The 15125-nt window shown below is 36.4% G+C and overlaps 1 protein-coding gene and 1 long non-coding RNA gene across 5 annotated transcripts in view; one reads left to right on the plus strand and one right to left on the minus strand.

Annotated features, from left to right (window-relative positions):
* LOC131187679 (uncharacterized) overlaps positions 1 to 15125 on the plus strand; it is a 100573-nt gene that overhangs the window by 52465 nt on the left and 32983 nt on the right. The window lies entirely within an intron of this gene.
* The window catches only part of CDIN1 (CDAN1 interacting nuclease 1), a 145409-nt gene continuing 132157 nt past the window's right edge, over positions 1874 to 15125 (minus strand). For 2 of the 4 annotated variants that reach the window (XM_058162165.1, XM_058162164.1), the window contains 2 exons: positions 3099 to 5689; positions 1876 to 2996 (listed from right to left, as the gene is read on the minus strand). In XM_058162165.1, coding sequence (XP_058018148.1) covers positions 5575 to 5689 — 115 coding nt within the window. In that variant the 3' untranslated portion in view covers positions 1876 to 2996; positions 3099 to 5574. Of the gene's footprint in view, positions 2997 to 3098; positions 5690 to 15125 lie in introns of all 4 variants that reach the window. The other 2 variants (XM_058162163.1, XM_058162161.1) reach the window with 2 other exon arrangements.

Genomic DNA, 15125 nt, shown 5'->3' on the forward strand with positions numbered 1-15125 from the left:
TGTCAGTGGTCTGAATGAGAAAATAGAATGTTTAACAAGCTTGTAGATCTTAGAATGCATTAACAGGAGTCCAGAATCTAAATTATAACAAGAAATTAATCTTAGTTACTCCCCATTTGGCTATTGCAATGAGACTGGAGATCATTTGTCAGAGATCCTATACTAGGTCATAGCCTTTTTGTTTGTCTGGTTTTTTTTATTTCTTGCAGTCCTCGTTCATAATTCCTCTTTAGCTTCATCTTCTCCTATAGAGTTCCTATAGTTTCTACTGTTTTTGGAGATTACATTGTATTCTTCTTTGGTTATATTCCATTCTCCAGGTTTCCTTGGTAACTCTAAGCAGCGGTCTTCCAAGTCACTCAATAATTTAAAATTTTTTAAAAGCTTGCTGCCAGGTCTCAGTATTCTGGATCTGAAGAACAAGCATTTGGTCACTTATTTTAATTCTGTATATTTAGCAGTCCTTGGAGATGCAGCCAAGAAGACCTGCTCCAAGTATACACATTGTGTACTGAACACAAAATTTCTGGCTAGCAGGACTGTTAGCTTTTGACCGTTCTTTCTTAAATTGGTCAAAGAATAAGTAAGCAGATTTTACAATACAATGGTAGTATTGCTTATTATGCAAATATTACCCTTATAATTCGAATTATTCTTTCATACTAGAGAAGAATTTCATTCTAAATATATTTATAATATCAAGGAGATGCCTATTGGATTCTTTATGCATTTAGTAAAAAATGTATATGTCAACGTTCCAGAAAACCCCTCCTGCAGAAAAGACTCCAAAACCAACATCTTTCAAAGTTCTTTTACTAACATAGATAAACTGGCACAGTTGGAGGAAAACCAAAACTGGAGGTTCCGTTTTCTCCCTCAGTAATACAAACCCCAAAATTTCCACCCTCATGACCCCTCAGCCGGTCACATGCTCCAATCCTCAATCGTCCCATGTCGAAGCATCACTCCAGATGCGAACCCAGCCTGATCTTGACCGGCAGAAAATGTTATTATGTCTAGTCATCTCTTGCACTACCACCCTCCTCCCCTCCTTTCCCACAGAATTGTGGCAGCACATGGAAGCCTTCGGCCTAGTATGGCTTCCAAAGCTGACAGTATAACTATATACATTTAGTAAAAAATATCTTGTACTTACACAGTTGATAATACTCCCAAATAGGTTTACCTTGAGATAGGCATTTTAATGTGTGATCTTAAAAGCTGACGTTAGAACTTCTCTTTGATATTATTTATAACCAGATATTATATGTACAGACCAGGAGTGAGTTCTATTTACCTTTACTACCGGCTTGCAACAGGAACGCGCGTGCATGCTCGCTTTGCTCACAGAAGCTTCCTGATGACATCCGGGTGGGCGGAGCCTCCCGCTGATTTTTCTACCAGTTCTTGCAAACTGGTCTGAACGGGTGCAACCCACTACTGGTACAGACTGTTATAAAAGTGATAGGAAAGCTTTCTTTTCAATGGCCTTTAAATAAATCAATACTATGCCTTTTCAAATTAAAAAAGGGCCTTCCATCTTATTGGTTTCATGTTATTCACTCAAACTCTTGGCTAAATTGACTCCATTAAAACTGGAAAATGAGGCTCTTCCTCTAATATAGTAAAGTTGAGGGGAGGAAACATTTTGAGTTGCTTTGATCAGATTTTGAAATAATTTTACTGGATTACCATTGTACTCAAAACATAATTTATAGTAGCTGACATAAGCTGCTCTTTGTATAAGAGTCGTAGATATAACAATAACAGGAAAATTAAAAAAAACACAAGAGGAACTAAATCTGCATTATTTATTATTTAGTTCATAAATGCATCCAATTTAATCTTTTGAATCCTGGCATGCTCTTAATAGTAAATGTTCAAATAATATTTAGTACACCCAGGAGAAAAAGCTTTGAATAATTCCTCTGACCTGAGAATTTTTTGGTAAAATGTGACCTCTCCATAACCCAAATATGCAGACTGGACTACATGGAACATATTCTATTATCTAGTACTAAGTCTGCCAAGTACTGACTGAGTGATGCATTTTCTGTCTGCAAAGCAATTTTGGTCTTGTTGTATAACTTTAAAAATTAATATTAGTCTATTTACTATTTACTGTCAATTTACGGGCATATCACTGGAAATGGCAACTAGTAGTATAAATGATGGGAAGTATAAATAATTAAATAAAGTATCTGTCAGTTTAAAACTGATTAATCTCCAAATCTAGCCTTTCCAATCTAACACCTAGGTAGATTGGAATCTTATCTCCCAGAATTCAGTTGACCTAATTCTGGTAGATCATAATGTGTTTTTTGTTTAGGTTTGCACATTGTTTGAATCTGATCTTTGTAGCTTGTAAACTTCTGTTTATAGTTGTGTAGGTCAATTAAAACAATAGTGAAATAGATTGTGTGACTGGGCAATGCACTACTAGGACATGCAGAATTAAATTCTATAGTCCTTATGACTTGTTTTATTTTATTTTTTAAAAACCCAAAAGCATTTATATAAAGTTGAAAACTAAGAAGACAATTAGGCAGATTTTAAATTCATATGCTATATGAGTTGGTATGCTGCTGTTGTTAGTTGCGAAGCCATGTCCGACTCATCGCGACCCCATGGACAACGTTCCTTCAGGCCTTCCTGTCCTCTACCATCCTCTGGAGTCCATGTAGCTCATGCCTACTGCTTCAGTGACTCCATCCAGCCACTTAATTCTCTGTCGTCCCGTTCTTCTTTTACCTCAGTCTTTCCCAGAATTAGGCACTCTTCTCCAGTGAGTCCTTCCTTCTCATTAGGTGGCCAAAGTATTTGAGTTTCATTTTCAGGATCTGGTCTTTTAAAAAGCAGTCAGGGTTGATCTCCTCTAGGACTGACCAGTTTGATTGCCTTGCAGTCCAAGGGACTCTCAGGAGTCTTCTCCAAGTTGGTATATGGGTTGGTATACTATATACCAAATTAAGGGCATCTCATTTTATTTTTCTTTCCTGAAAATAAAATTAATATTAAATCACCAAACAACCCACAAAGATCAGATGATGTTTGAAAAGTATTTTCAACATATTGTTTCTACATTTAATTTCACTTACTTTAGTGAGGAGAAGAGCGTAAAAGAAATATTGTATCATCTGTTGTTGCAGTTTCCACAAAATGAAGCCTTTTCAGTGATCTGTTAGGACAATGCTACAAGACTGTCTTGTTCTTTCCCCAGTTGCATGCCATTAAAACAACCCAAATGTTGCTTTCTTTGCTTCCTCAATAAGTTACACACTGCAGATTTCTTCTGTCATTTTTAAGTACCAGCAAATCAAGCAGCCCATTGCATCACGTTGAATACAAATAACTTGCTGACTTACAGCTGTTTGAAATAAGGTCCTGATGAAAAGTTTGATCTTCCAAAGAAATGGCAAAAATTGCAGGGTTATCTCTGCCAAGTAGCCAAGATATAGTGCGGTAGAATTGCTGGGTGGGAAAGAGGCTGTTTATTTTAATGAAAGACAGAGAAGGATTATTTCTTTTTTTAAAGCGAAAATATTTATTTGAAAGAATTGGTGTCTGGAAAAACTCAGCAACTCGCAGTTCGGCAGAATGATCTAATGGATATATAAAGGCATGAAGTATTTAACAAAACATACATGGTTGCCATAATGCTCATAGACACCTCTGACATTTACCAAGATCTTTGTTTTTCTTGCAAGTGAGTTTCTGCAAATAGGATTTTTTAAAAGAAAATATCAGAATATAGTCATATGAAACATGCTAGGTAATTGGACACGATCTAAAGTGAAGTGGTAACCTTTAATTCCTTTTCCCTCTGAACATTCCGGATTCCATATTGGTATGCACGCTTGGATAAATGCGAAAAATGTGTATGAAAAAGAAAGGACATTAAGAAAAGTAATTCCAGATCAAACAAATATTTTGAAAGAAGCTCCTTGAATAGCTTGTGGGAGGTGGGGGCTGGGATGGAGGAAAGACAGAAGGAAAAAGGAAAAAGATAGAAAAAAGGAAGTGAAAAAGCAAGCAAGAGAAATTCGGGATTCAGAATCTCACTTCTTCCTAGATTCAAATTCAAATTGTTGAGCAAGCTATATTGTGGCCTCATTAGTTTATCTTCTGTGAAATGGATGTCTTCCGTTATGTATAAGTTAGATGGTATATTATGAATCAGTGCTGTTTCTCTAATATTTTATTTGAATTCTATATGTGTCACTAGCAGAAAAGCTAAATCTAAAATCAGTACCGGAGATATGAATACATAACCTAGAATACATACCAATCTAGACATTAAAATACATTCTACATAGAATTCCTGATAGGAATGAATGAATAGTTCTGCTTCAAGTAATTCTGTGCAGGACAGAAATGACTTTAAGGAGCCTGGAATTGTAATAAACTCGTGAAGAATTTTAAACGATAAAAACATATAGAAGTTTAGTTTACTCTTTCAAATCATAAAAATAAGTGTCATCATAGGATTTGAAAGAAAAAAATGGCCTAAAAAGTTATTGGATTGGAAACCTGTCCTCTAAAGCAGTTATAAAATATAACTGCTAATCTCTGCTATATGACTGCTAATCTCTGCTATATGACCCAACTAGCTAAATTTGAGTATATGCCCTTTTTTGCTATAATTTTCTATGCTTATGAACATGACCTTTAATACATAGATCAAAAATGTAAGGTCCGGAGCTTTGCTTTCTAGGCCATGTCCACAATATGTTGTCTAAAGAAATCCTTTGCCTTAATTTTGATTTTAAAAATATCTTTGCAAATCAGATTATTAGGACAAGATAAAGGCTCAAATAATGACCCACTTTATTTTGCTTTAAAACATTAGCATTAAAATGCCCATTACATCTTCTACAATCCATAAACATGCCTACTTTTAATTCAAGAAACAATATGGAAAGCTTTTTGTTTGAAGATAAAGCATTTCTGCAGTTTTATGTTTCCACTTTCAACAACACTAGATACTTATAGAAGTGTCAACTGTCTTGCTAATACCCTAAAAGCCAAGAAATTCAGGCTTTAGAACAATGCACCGATGAGTGACTTTTTTTAAAAGCCTGTTTTGGCCCAAAATGAGCCTGGGAAAATGGAGATTGACATTAATTACCTTTGTAATAGCAAGATTTTTAACATTTACTAGAAAAAAAGGTTTTGGGACTGAAGACATTTTCTTTTTTTTTAAGGTGACTCTGCTATAGGGAGGAAAACTAAAAACCACACCTTTTGACCTCTACATTTCTTCTTTTGTTGAAAGTGCAAAGAGAAGCCATCCGGAAGGAAGAAAGATTACAGCTATCTATAAACTGTTTGACAGAGGCAGAAATGCTGATAATGTTTGGGGCTGTGTCGGTATTTTTTGGCTGCTTGCATCAGCAGGGGGTTGAAGTAAAACAGAGACTCTTGACGTGTTTGTCTAAAGAGGTGGTAGGGCGATCCCAGCCAGTAAGAGTTCAGTTGAAGTTCAGGACAGATGTTGCCAGTAGTTTATACTTCAGGAAAATAAAATTGCTTCCGGATTTGTCTATTCCACCTTCGTGGCTCAGCCATTCTGCCTCAAAGGACAGCAATGTCAGTAGGGAAACAGTCTTTGAGCAAGATACCTCGGGTGCGATGACAGTCTAGTTCCTCGATAAATCCATACCAATAGATCACTAATCCGGGACCAAATCTACATTGAAACAAACAAACAAAAAAAACAACCTCAGATATTATTATTTAGAACAGTCATCGCATGTATCATCTGCAAACATTCAGCATTATAAATTTTAAAGGAAACACAGAAAACTAGTGAAATATTTTATAGAGATAGGAGTATTAAGCCCTCACTTTACATTTAATGGAAGGACAATCTATAATCTCCATTTTTTGTCTTTGCCTAATAATGACAGATTAATAAGAATCTTAATCATATTTAATCACTAGTAACAGCAGGCTCATTTGTTTCACCTAACAGTATGAGTTTTAAAAAATGGAATTCCAAAGGGGTGGGGGAGATTGTTTGGTTTTTAATACACATATCGAAAATTAGCAGGAGGACCATCAAAGCAAATTATCATTTATTTTATGTGCCTTCTTATTCTGCGCAAGTAACTTCTCAGATCACCATCAGGCCATTGCAGGCCTGGCCTCCATCCAGAAGTTGTGGGTGCTCCAACAGGGAGGTTTTTAAGAAGCAATTGGGCAACCATTTGTCTGAAATGATATAGGGTTTCCTGCTTGAGCAGAAGGTGGGACTAGAAAACCTCCAAAGTCCCTTCTAACTCTGCTATTCTGTAATTCCTCCCATGCCCACGAGGAAGTTGAGGCCCTCAGGAATAATGTGAAATGTGTACAGCTCGATGTTTTGCACATCAGTGTCACCTTTTTCCTATTGAGAGGCATTTAATTAGAGAGGAGCCATACTTTTGGCGTAGTGTTGCAAGAATTTTACAGCGAAATCATAAATTATGGATGCTCTGTTTGTAAAAGGGTGTCTAAAAAGAGAGCAGCTTTCTGTAATCTAATGTCATGGCAGGGTGTAGGACTTGAAGCCAAAAAGTGTTTTTTGTTTTTTTCATTTTGAGATTTATTGTACAGCTTAGGTAAGCTGCCAAGAACAGCAACAATATAGGAAAAGCTGTAAGAGATCATATATACAAGTTCAATGCTATGTCATGTAATAGTCTGCACACAATGCTATAGTCAGCCAGTAAGGTATCCAGCTTTTGTTAAAATGTTTTAACTATAATGGAAATGTCTCAAGAGAGCAACAGTCATTATGTTGATAATGTAACTATGAAACCTGTGGGCAACAGCAAACATTGTTATTTCAACTGGAAGGAACTTGCCCCAAGTGCAGAAGGACAAGCGAACAAGTATTTCAAAAAGGATAAAACTTAGTTGGCTTCTTTTATTGTTTAGATTGGACCTTCTGCTACGCTTCTGTGTTTAATTTTGCCATTTGAGGATTCACAGATATTACTTTCTAATGTTTTCAGCAGCAGTTGCCTGTGCTCGGTGCTGACATCACATCTTTCATTTAAAAAAAGCTCAGGTGTTTTAGAAAGACAGATGCTAAATAAAGACTAGCCTTGTAGATTTAGTTGTACTAAATAATTCTTCCAAAATGTTCACTGGCAGTAAGGCCAGGTTACAGTGGTTTTCAATCAATTTGTGTCAAGGAGAAGTCAAGAGTGGCTTCTCCTCTATTCTTTGAGAGATTCCACTGGATTGTAGTCTATTGCTGCATAAAAAAATAGGGACGTCCATAAAGATTTTGGCTATATTTTGGATTTTGTAAAAACAGCTGAACATGGCTTTGTGTGAAAAAACTGCACGGTTACCAGCTTGCTGCATTAAGATTGCTACCACATTTCAATTTTAAAAAAAATGAATGCTCTAAAGAGACGGCTGTACATGAAATGTGCAGTGTGCGGGTGCAAATTTTATTTTGGCTTTACTATAGCAATAAGTGAATCGGTTATTAAATTAGTTATGGTTCTTTTTCCTACTCTCATCAAAACTGGCCCCAGAGTTATGTAAAAACCACAAGCTTGCTTTCTAATTCAGTCTTACTATATTAAATACCAAACTCTATTATCCAATATTTGGATTCATTATGTGAAGACCTAGCTCTCTGGAGATATTTATAATGCTGGGAAAGGTAGAAGGTAAGAGAAGAAGACGAAGACAACCAGCAGCAAGGTGGATGGACTTGGTACAGCAGCAATTTGTACACTGTTGGAAGACTTAGAGGACCAGGTTGGAGCCAGATCATCCATAAGAAAATCTATGTGGTTACTGATAGACAGAAAAAACCAATTAATTATTGCGCATATCTCTACTATATCTCATGCCCCACTGATATAGCAAATCAGTGTTTTCTATATAACAATGAAACCTGCCCTGCCAGTACATCAGTGATTATTTCATAAAGTCAAAAGTCTTTGCCATATGCGTGATTTTAATCTTTTCTCTTATCAAAATATTTCTGACGAGAGATTTACAATGAAAAAAAAACACAGAGAGAAACAAAGAAACAGACAGGCACAAAAAAAGGGAGAGAGAGGGGGGACGAGAAAAAGAGAGAACGAGGGACGGAGGGAGGGAGAGACAGAACAAGAGCTGTCCTAAACCAATCTAATCCTTGGCTATTGTCTTTTAGCATCTTAAATCTATGGTTTTCAAGTTATATGCTTGTTGACCATTAATTTGGAGGCAGATTAGAAAAGCCGATCATCCATCTGAAATTACAGTGGAGAAACACTATGATTTATCTCCCTCTGTCTGCTTCTGTCCTTGTTCCATTCTGAAATCACTGGGATTAGATTTCCAATCCTGGACATTTTGACATATTTTTTTTATTCCAAATGGAAGCAATATCTGGAAAATCCACTTACGTGGCGATTGTCTGCCTACAGACAGATAGGAATATCACAGTATCTCAGTGGTGATTGTGTTGGCATAACATACTTGAAGTGGATGGGATCAGTGGGTCATACAAACACCTAAAACTGATTATCTTGGTTTTATTTGAGGAACAAGTGTCTCACCCCAGTCAGCCATGTTGATATGTAATGAGAAAGGTGTTCCTGGAATGGAGGTTGCGCTCATCAGGCAGACAAAAATAATGGCAAATGTTAAATTTGAATAAGTTTCTATGAAAATCAGAACTTGTATTGAAACTTTTCCTTTCTAGATTTTTCTCTCTCTTTGCCTTCAATATTCATTACTGCATAATCGACCAGTGAAGAAGGGACTGATGATGTGATGTAGACTGGCCAAGACAATCTTGGTATAAAGGTTCATGCAATATCAGATATTTCCAAGTGTTACTAAATGGGCAACTGCATTCCAAAAGGTTAGATTTTTTTTGACCTACCTAATCATTCTGTGAACTATAAAAAAGGAAACCTGATTGGATGAATTGGTTAGGACAGGGATCTGCAAACATGGCTCTTTTAAGACTTGTGGACTTCAACTCCCAGAATTCCTCAGCCAGTTTGCAGACCCCTGGGTTAGGAGAGGTATGATTTCCAACAGTTTGTGGTTCTGTTATATTATGGAAAATAGTAAACTTTTGGTAGCCAGATATTTAAAGTTCTTTGGCAAAGCATGACCCAAATTCATGGGAAAGTGATAAAAGTGACTATGGCTACAAAACTTACACATGCAACGTCAACGTTTCCTGCCTCCCCTTTTGGAGGTGGGGAAAACAGGAGGTTTTAATTCTCTTCTTTGAAAAAAAACTGTGAAATTTAGGACTTGCACTCAAGTTTTCCCCTATTTCCTAATCAAAAGGGTAGTACGCTGTGTTGCAAATTTTTAGCAATTGTTGGAAGCTCTGCGAGTGTATGAAACCTTGAGATCTCAAACTACCTTTTCCTGCTCCGTTATACTGTGAGAGAAATCAAAGACTCGGTGACTTTGAGGTGTATGATCTATTCTCCCAGTGAAACAGATTATGTCAAGGCTATGTAAAAGCAGAGCTAGGCAAAACCTCAAAGGGGTGCTTTGCTTTGAGCATCATGAAACACTAATGTACTTATTAATTTTAAAGGCCTCAGTGCAAGCAAACTGCGCCAAAATATCCATTTTGAGAACTTCTTACCTACATTCACAAAAGAACTTCTGCTAGCATTTCTAGTGTGAAGTGGAACAGCCAAATCAGAGCAGCTTGCTTTTAGAGTTGAGTCATTTCCCTGAATTTAATCAGTCCACTGATGGAGAATTGTGGTCAATTTGGAATCTAAATTCTTTAAAACTTGACATGCTTACAATAGGAAGAGCCCACGATCCAAGTCTGTTCTCATAACCACAAGTATAGTTTCTTAACAGGTCTGAAACTGGTTATTAAGTCAATTGTAGTTCTGTCTTTGAGTCAGTGACAGTACTAAGTACTACACAAATTGCTTCTCTTCATAAGATAGAAAATAGAACAGAATTGAAAGAGTGTGATTGAACACACAACAAATTGAACACACAAGGATAGATGATTATGATAGATAAATAGATAGATATAGAAAGATGCAAGCTTTTGAGAGTGCATGTGCATGCACATATACACACACTTCTGTAAATTAAAGTTAGTATATGTGCCACATGAATACAACCCCTATTCTAATTCATTGTTCTAAAAGACTTAAGTGAAGTACTTAAAACCAAAATTAACTTGTTGGCACATTTAGCATTTGGCACTGAATATCAGGAACTCCTGCTGCTAAGCATTAATTTCTCTCTCATTAGCTCACAGAGTCGGAAAATCACAAACAATGCCAGTAGTTAATTATTACTGCTTTAATTTGAGAAGTCATTTAACCTTTTTTCCCCTTTTGTGTCAATGGGAAGCATTAAAGAGGTCAAAGATAGAAGCAAGAACCACCCTTCTAAATTTGAGACTCGGCCCCATTTTTCATAGATGCATAGATGCATAGATGTGATATGTGAAGAATCCAAGTCAGGCTCTAAATTACAGAGTAAGTGCTGGAAACTTATTTATAGGTTTAACGCTTCTGTTTCACAATTTGGTGACTAACCTTTCTTTTGTCAGCACTTTGTTTTTTTAAAAAAAAAAGTTAGTCATAGATAAAGAGGCAAGAACCAAAAATGCACAAACTGTTGTTCGGTTTTTTAAATGAAATAAATAATTCTGGAGTGAATATTAAAGTCAGAATCAATACAAATAGGAATGCCATAATACTTCCCTGTTCATATTCACCAATAAATGAGAAGTATACTGCCTCTAATACCTGGTGATTTCATGTAGAGCTCTCACAAGAAGTAACCATGACTCAATCCTTTACCAGGCAACCCCACAAACTCTTTTGCATACCATTAGTGGTCTTCTGGCATCCTCAAATTGCACGTGATGAAATTACTGAATTTCAGCAGTGCAATTTTGGACTTATTTGGGGAAAATTGAATGGGTGAGAATGGAAGCAGCTTACTGTGAAAAGGAAAAAAGGACAGGTAGTCCCCAACTTATGAACCCAAGTGAAACAGTTATTAACTGAGTTTTGCCCCATTTTGCGACCTTTGTTGCCACAGTTATTAAGTGAATCACCTCACTTGTTAAGATAATAATATGGTTGTTAAATGAATCTGGCTTCCCCATTGACTTTGCTTGTCAGAAGGTTGAAAAATGTGATCACATGACCCCCCAGGACATTGCAACCATCATATATAAATACAGTATATGAGCCAGTTATCAATTTTGAATTTTGATCATGTGACCAGAAGGATGCTGCAATGATCATGAGTGTGAAAAACGGCCATTGGTCACTTTTTCCAGTGTCATTTTCACTTTGAGCAGTAACTAAACAAATGGTTCTAAGTTGAGAACTACCTGTAATATATTTTTCAGAAAAGAATTGGTGTAGTCCCATGCACATTTTGGCTGTCCTCTGCACTTTTCTGGCTCTCTAAATGCATTAGAGAGCAATAAATTATAAGGTTCTTTATTTCACTCTTTATTATGCCTCACCCATAATTCTCAAGAACATTATAGTAGCTATTAATGTTGTAATTAGAGTTGAAGTACATATGAAGCAATCTAAGTTTAAGTCCTCATAAAATGTGCTAGAACTAGATGATATTGGGTGGGCATGAAATACCCCATAAACTAACCTATGAGGGTAACTAAGGAGTGGGCTACCATATATGTTATCTTTAGGACCTACAGGAAAGAGTGAATATACATATAACTAAAATTAATCATCAGGTATTTTGCTATTCTAAGCTTTCCAATTCTTGATAGGAAGTTTTGGTAGGCCAGATAGTTCCTTATTGGCTTGAAAACAACAATTCGCACAAACACCCTGTAGAATTTATCTTCCTTGTTCACTGCTTTTACAAAATTTTTCATCATTTTTTTAAAATTTTATTTTATTTGTCACAACAGCATACATAAGCATAAGCATGAAGCAACAATAGGACAGGAATGGTAGGCATGTTTGTGCTCTTATGCACGCCCCTTATAGACCTCTTAGGAAAGGGGTGAGATCAATAGTAGACAGTTTTTGGTTGAAGCTTTGGGAACTTTGAGAAGAGACCACAGAGTCAGGTAGTGTATTCAAGCATTAACAACTCTGTTACTGAAGTCATATTTTCTGCAATCAAGATTGGAGCGGTTAACATTGAGTTTAAATCTATTGTTTGCTCTTGTATTGTTGTGATTGAAGCTGAAGTAGTCTTCAACAGGAAGGACATTGCAATAGATGATTCTATGAGTTAAACACAGGTCCTGTTGGAGGCAGCGGAGTTCTAAGTTTTCTAAATCCAGGATTTCAAGTCTGGTGGCATAAGGTATTTTGTTGTATTCAGAGGAGTGGAGAACTCTTCTTGTAAAATATTTCTGGACATGTTCAATTGTATTTATGTCTGAAATGTGGTATGGGTTCCAGACAGGCGAGCTGTATTCAAGAATTGGTCTAGCAAATGTTTTATAAGCTCTGGTTAGCAGTGTAGTGTTTCTGGAGAAGAAGCTACGTAAGATTAGGTTTACAACTCTTAATGCCTTTTTTGCAATGTAGTTGCAGTGGGCTTTGGCACTTAGATCATTGGATATGAAGACTCCAAAGTCTTTGACGGGGTGGGGATCATCTGTAAGATAATGTCCGTCGAGTTTGTATTTAGTGTTTAGATTCTTTTTTCCAATGTGTAAGACAGAGCATTTGCTGGTTGAGATTTGGAGTTGCCAGGTTTTAGACCATTCTGACACAAAGTCAAGGTCTTTTTGAAGGGTAGCTGTATTGTTGGTTGTGTAATACCTTTGTTTGGGTCAACAAGTGTTTCATGTTCAATGTTTTTGTCCTGGAAGAAAATTCTTTCAGAGTGGCCATTTCTTTTTAATATAATGGACTTTCTTGTATGGCTGTCCTGTTCACATATGTAGTAACAACAGTACTTGCATCTTGGATACAGTATATCCAAGATGCATTCCAGGCAGCAGAGCTACTACTTTTAGATCTCCACAAGTATTCCAGGTGTACTTGGTATTCTGGATATGCTTCAACAACATTTCTACATTTGTGTATGTTTCGTTCATGTCTGCAACAAAATCAATAGGTACCGAAGAATGTATTTTGCATAAACAGAAAATTTTGATAAAACAGTACATGATAGGTTAAATTACAGGTTATTTTCCTGATTAGCAGCCCAAAATATGTAAGATAAACCCAAAAGTGTTCAGGAAAAAAAATCTTTGTTGTCCAGTGTATTTAAAACAGACTTATCATGAACAGTATTTATAATGTAAAAAATATTTAATACCTGTTGAAGATGGATGTACTACTGAAAATATGAAGAGCATAATCTTTATATCTGTTGTCCACAGAACTGAATTTTGTAAACAACCATGCAAGTGAATTAAATCCTAGTTTACCTCTGTCAATCTTCCACCAGAATTCCTGTTTCCTTGCTTGCCGGATAATACTATTGTCTTTTCTATAATCTGCTTGGGAAATTAACCGATTGACCTCCAGTGATGCTGGAAGAGGTAATAATTTATATCTACTAGTCCAATACACATTATAATGTAGTAAACATTTCTGGATTACTATTAAGAGCTGCACTGAAATCTTGGGAAGGCATATGAGGCTGAAAGACCTCTGTCTGGCTATTCTCACCCTAATGAGAAGAATACTACACAGTGTTCCTGACTGGCACTAATATCATGTTTGCCAGTGTGCAGGTTCAAATTCATTTTCACCTAAATTTCAGAACCATACCTCTACCTGCTCTTCATGTATATTAGGTTAAATCATAATCTTCCATTACTGTCCCACAGATCTTTGATAAAAAGAAAAATATTTTGCTGAGGGACTTTAATAAAAACATAATAATCACCAATGTAGATCCTACAAACTTAGGATGTGGCTCATGCATCTTATATAATTAGAGTATCTAATTTTTAGATTCTCTACTTAATATTTGTTTGTTTGGTATTCATACAGATGAAAGAGTTAAGTCTACCTTTGACATTTACTCCCAGATTGTTGAAAAACTATAAAAGGCTTCCAAACTAACTGCTTCCCTCACAAAAAGCCTATTTTAGTTTTTTTCCCCCTTTTCATTTAACAGTCTCTATGTCTAGTAAACTATGTTTAAAGACTGCACAGAAGTTCCTTATTGTCCACCTTCTTCATGTTCCAAGATATGATACTTCACTAGGAACAATTAGAAACTAAAAGCATATAATGGAGAAAGAATTTCAGGAAATGGCAGGCTGCAAATTTCAGGGTGACAGAAACCATAAGACGAGAAACTGAGTAAGGTTAAACTGAGATTTAGACAACCAAAATACTGGTCAACTCATCTTGCCATTAGGTGATTAATAGTTGTTTATTTTTGGAGCTTGAACTAACAGGCCATCCTGGGGCCAGTGCAAGCTGATATTATCTAAATAACCACTGAGTGCCTAGTGCTAGGATATCTTTCCTGTTCCTTTTATGAGAGGCTGATCTGGCTACAGCAAGGGTGGTAGATGTGTCAGAAAGTACATCATCCTCACCACATGTGTCATGCTGTGGGTGTCACAATTTAGAGGTGATTTTAAGACAGAATATCCAGGCTTTAACTAATGAATTCTTTCTCAGAAGCCAATTCCAAAATGGTATTTTCTACATAGTCACCCTCCCCCACTCCAACAGGTCAATTCACCTTTAGCCAGAAGAAAGATCTCCCCCTACTGGTGCCACTGACCTTGAAAAAAAGGACTTAATGAGTGAAGTAATATCTCCTCCACTGTCTTCTGCCCGGTACACATTTTAAGCATATAAATTTAAATTATATGTCTACACTGTTGTCAGCCGATATCTACATTCTCATCTAAAAGCAAATCCACATCAGTATTAGCTGAAAAAAAATGTTTTGTGTTACTTTCCAACCAAATACATCACACAAGACAGTAAAGCACTTCGGAACCCAGGGCAACTGTATTTGGCTGAAAAAATTGGGGGAACTACTAGAATCCAGCAAAAAGTTAAAGAGTTTTCTGGATCTCTTGGCTGCCCAAATATGATAGCTTCGTCAGAAACAGGACAACACAAAATTTAGGACTTGGCTTTAGTTTTGTCCAATCAAGAGTGGACTACACTTCTCTGATGTGTAATGGTTCAAGAGAAAGT

Source organism: Ahaetulla prasina, chromosome 1 (assembly GCF_028640845.1).
Source record: "Ahaetulla prasina isolate Xishuangbanna chromosome 1, ASM2864084v1, whole genome shotgun sequence".
NCBI classification, from domain to species: Eukaryota; Metazoa; Chordata; class Lepidosauria; order Squamata; family Colubridae; genus Ahaetulla; species Ahaetulla prasina.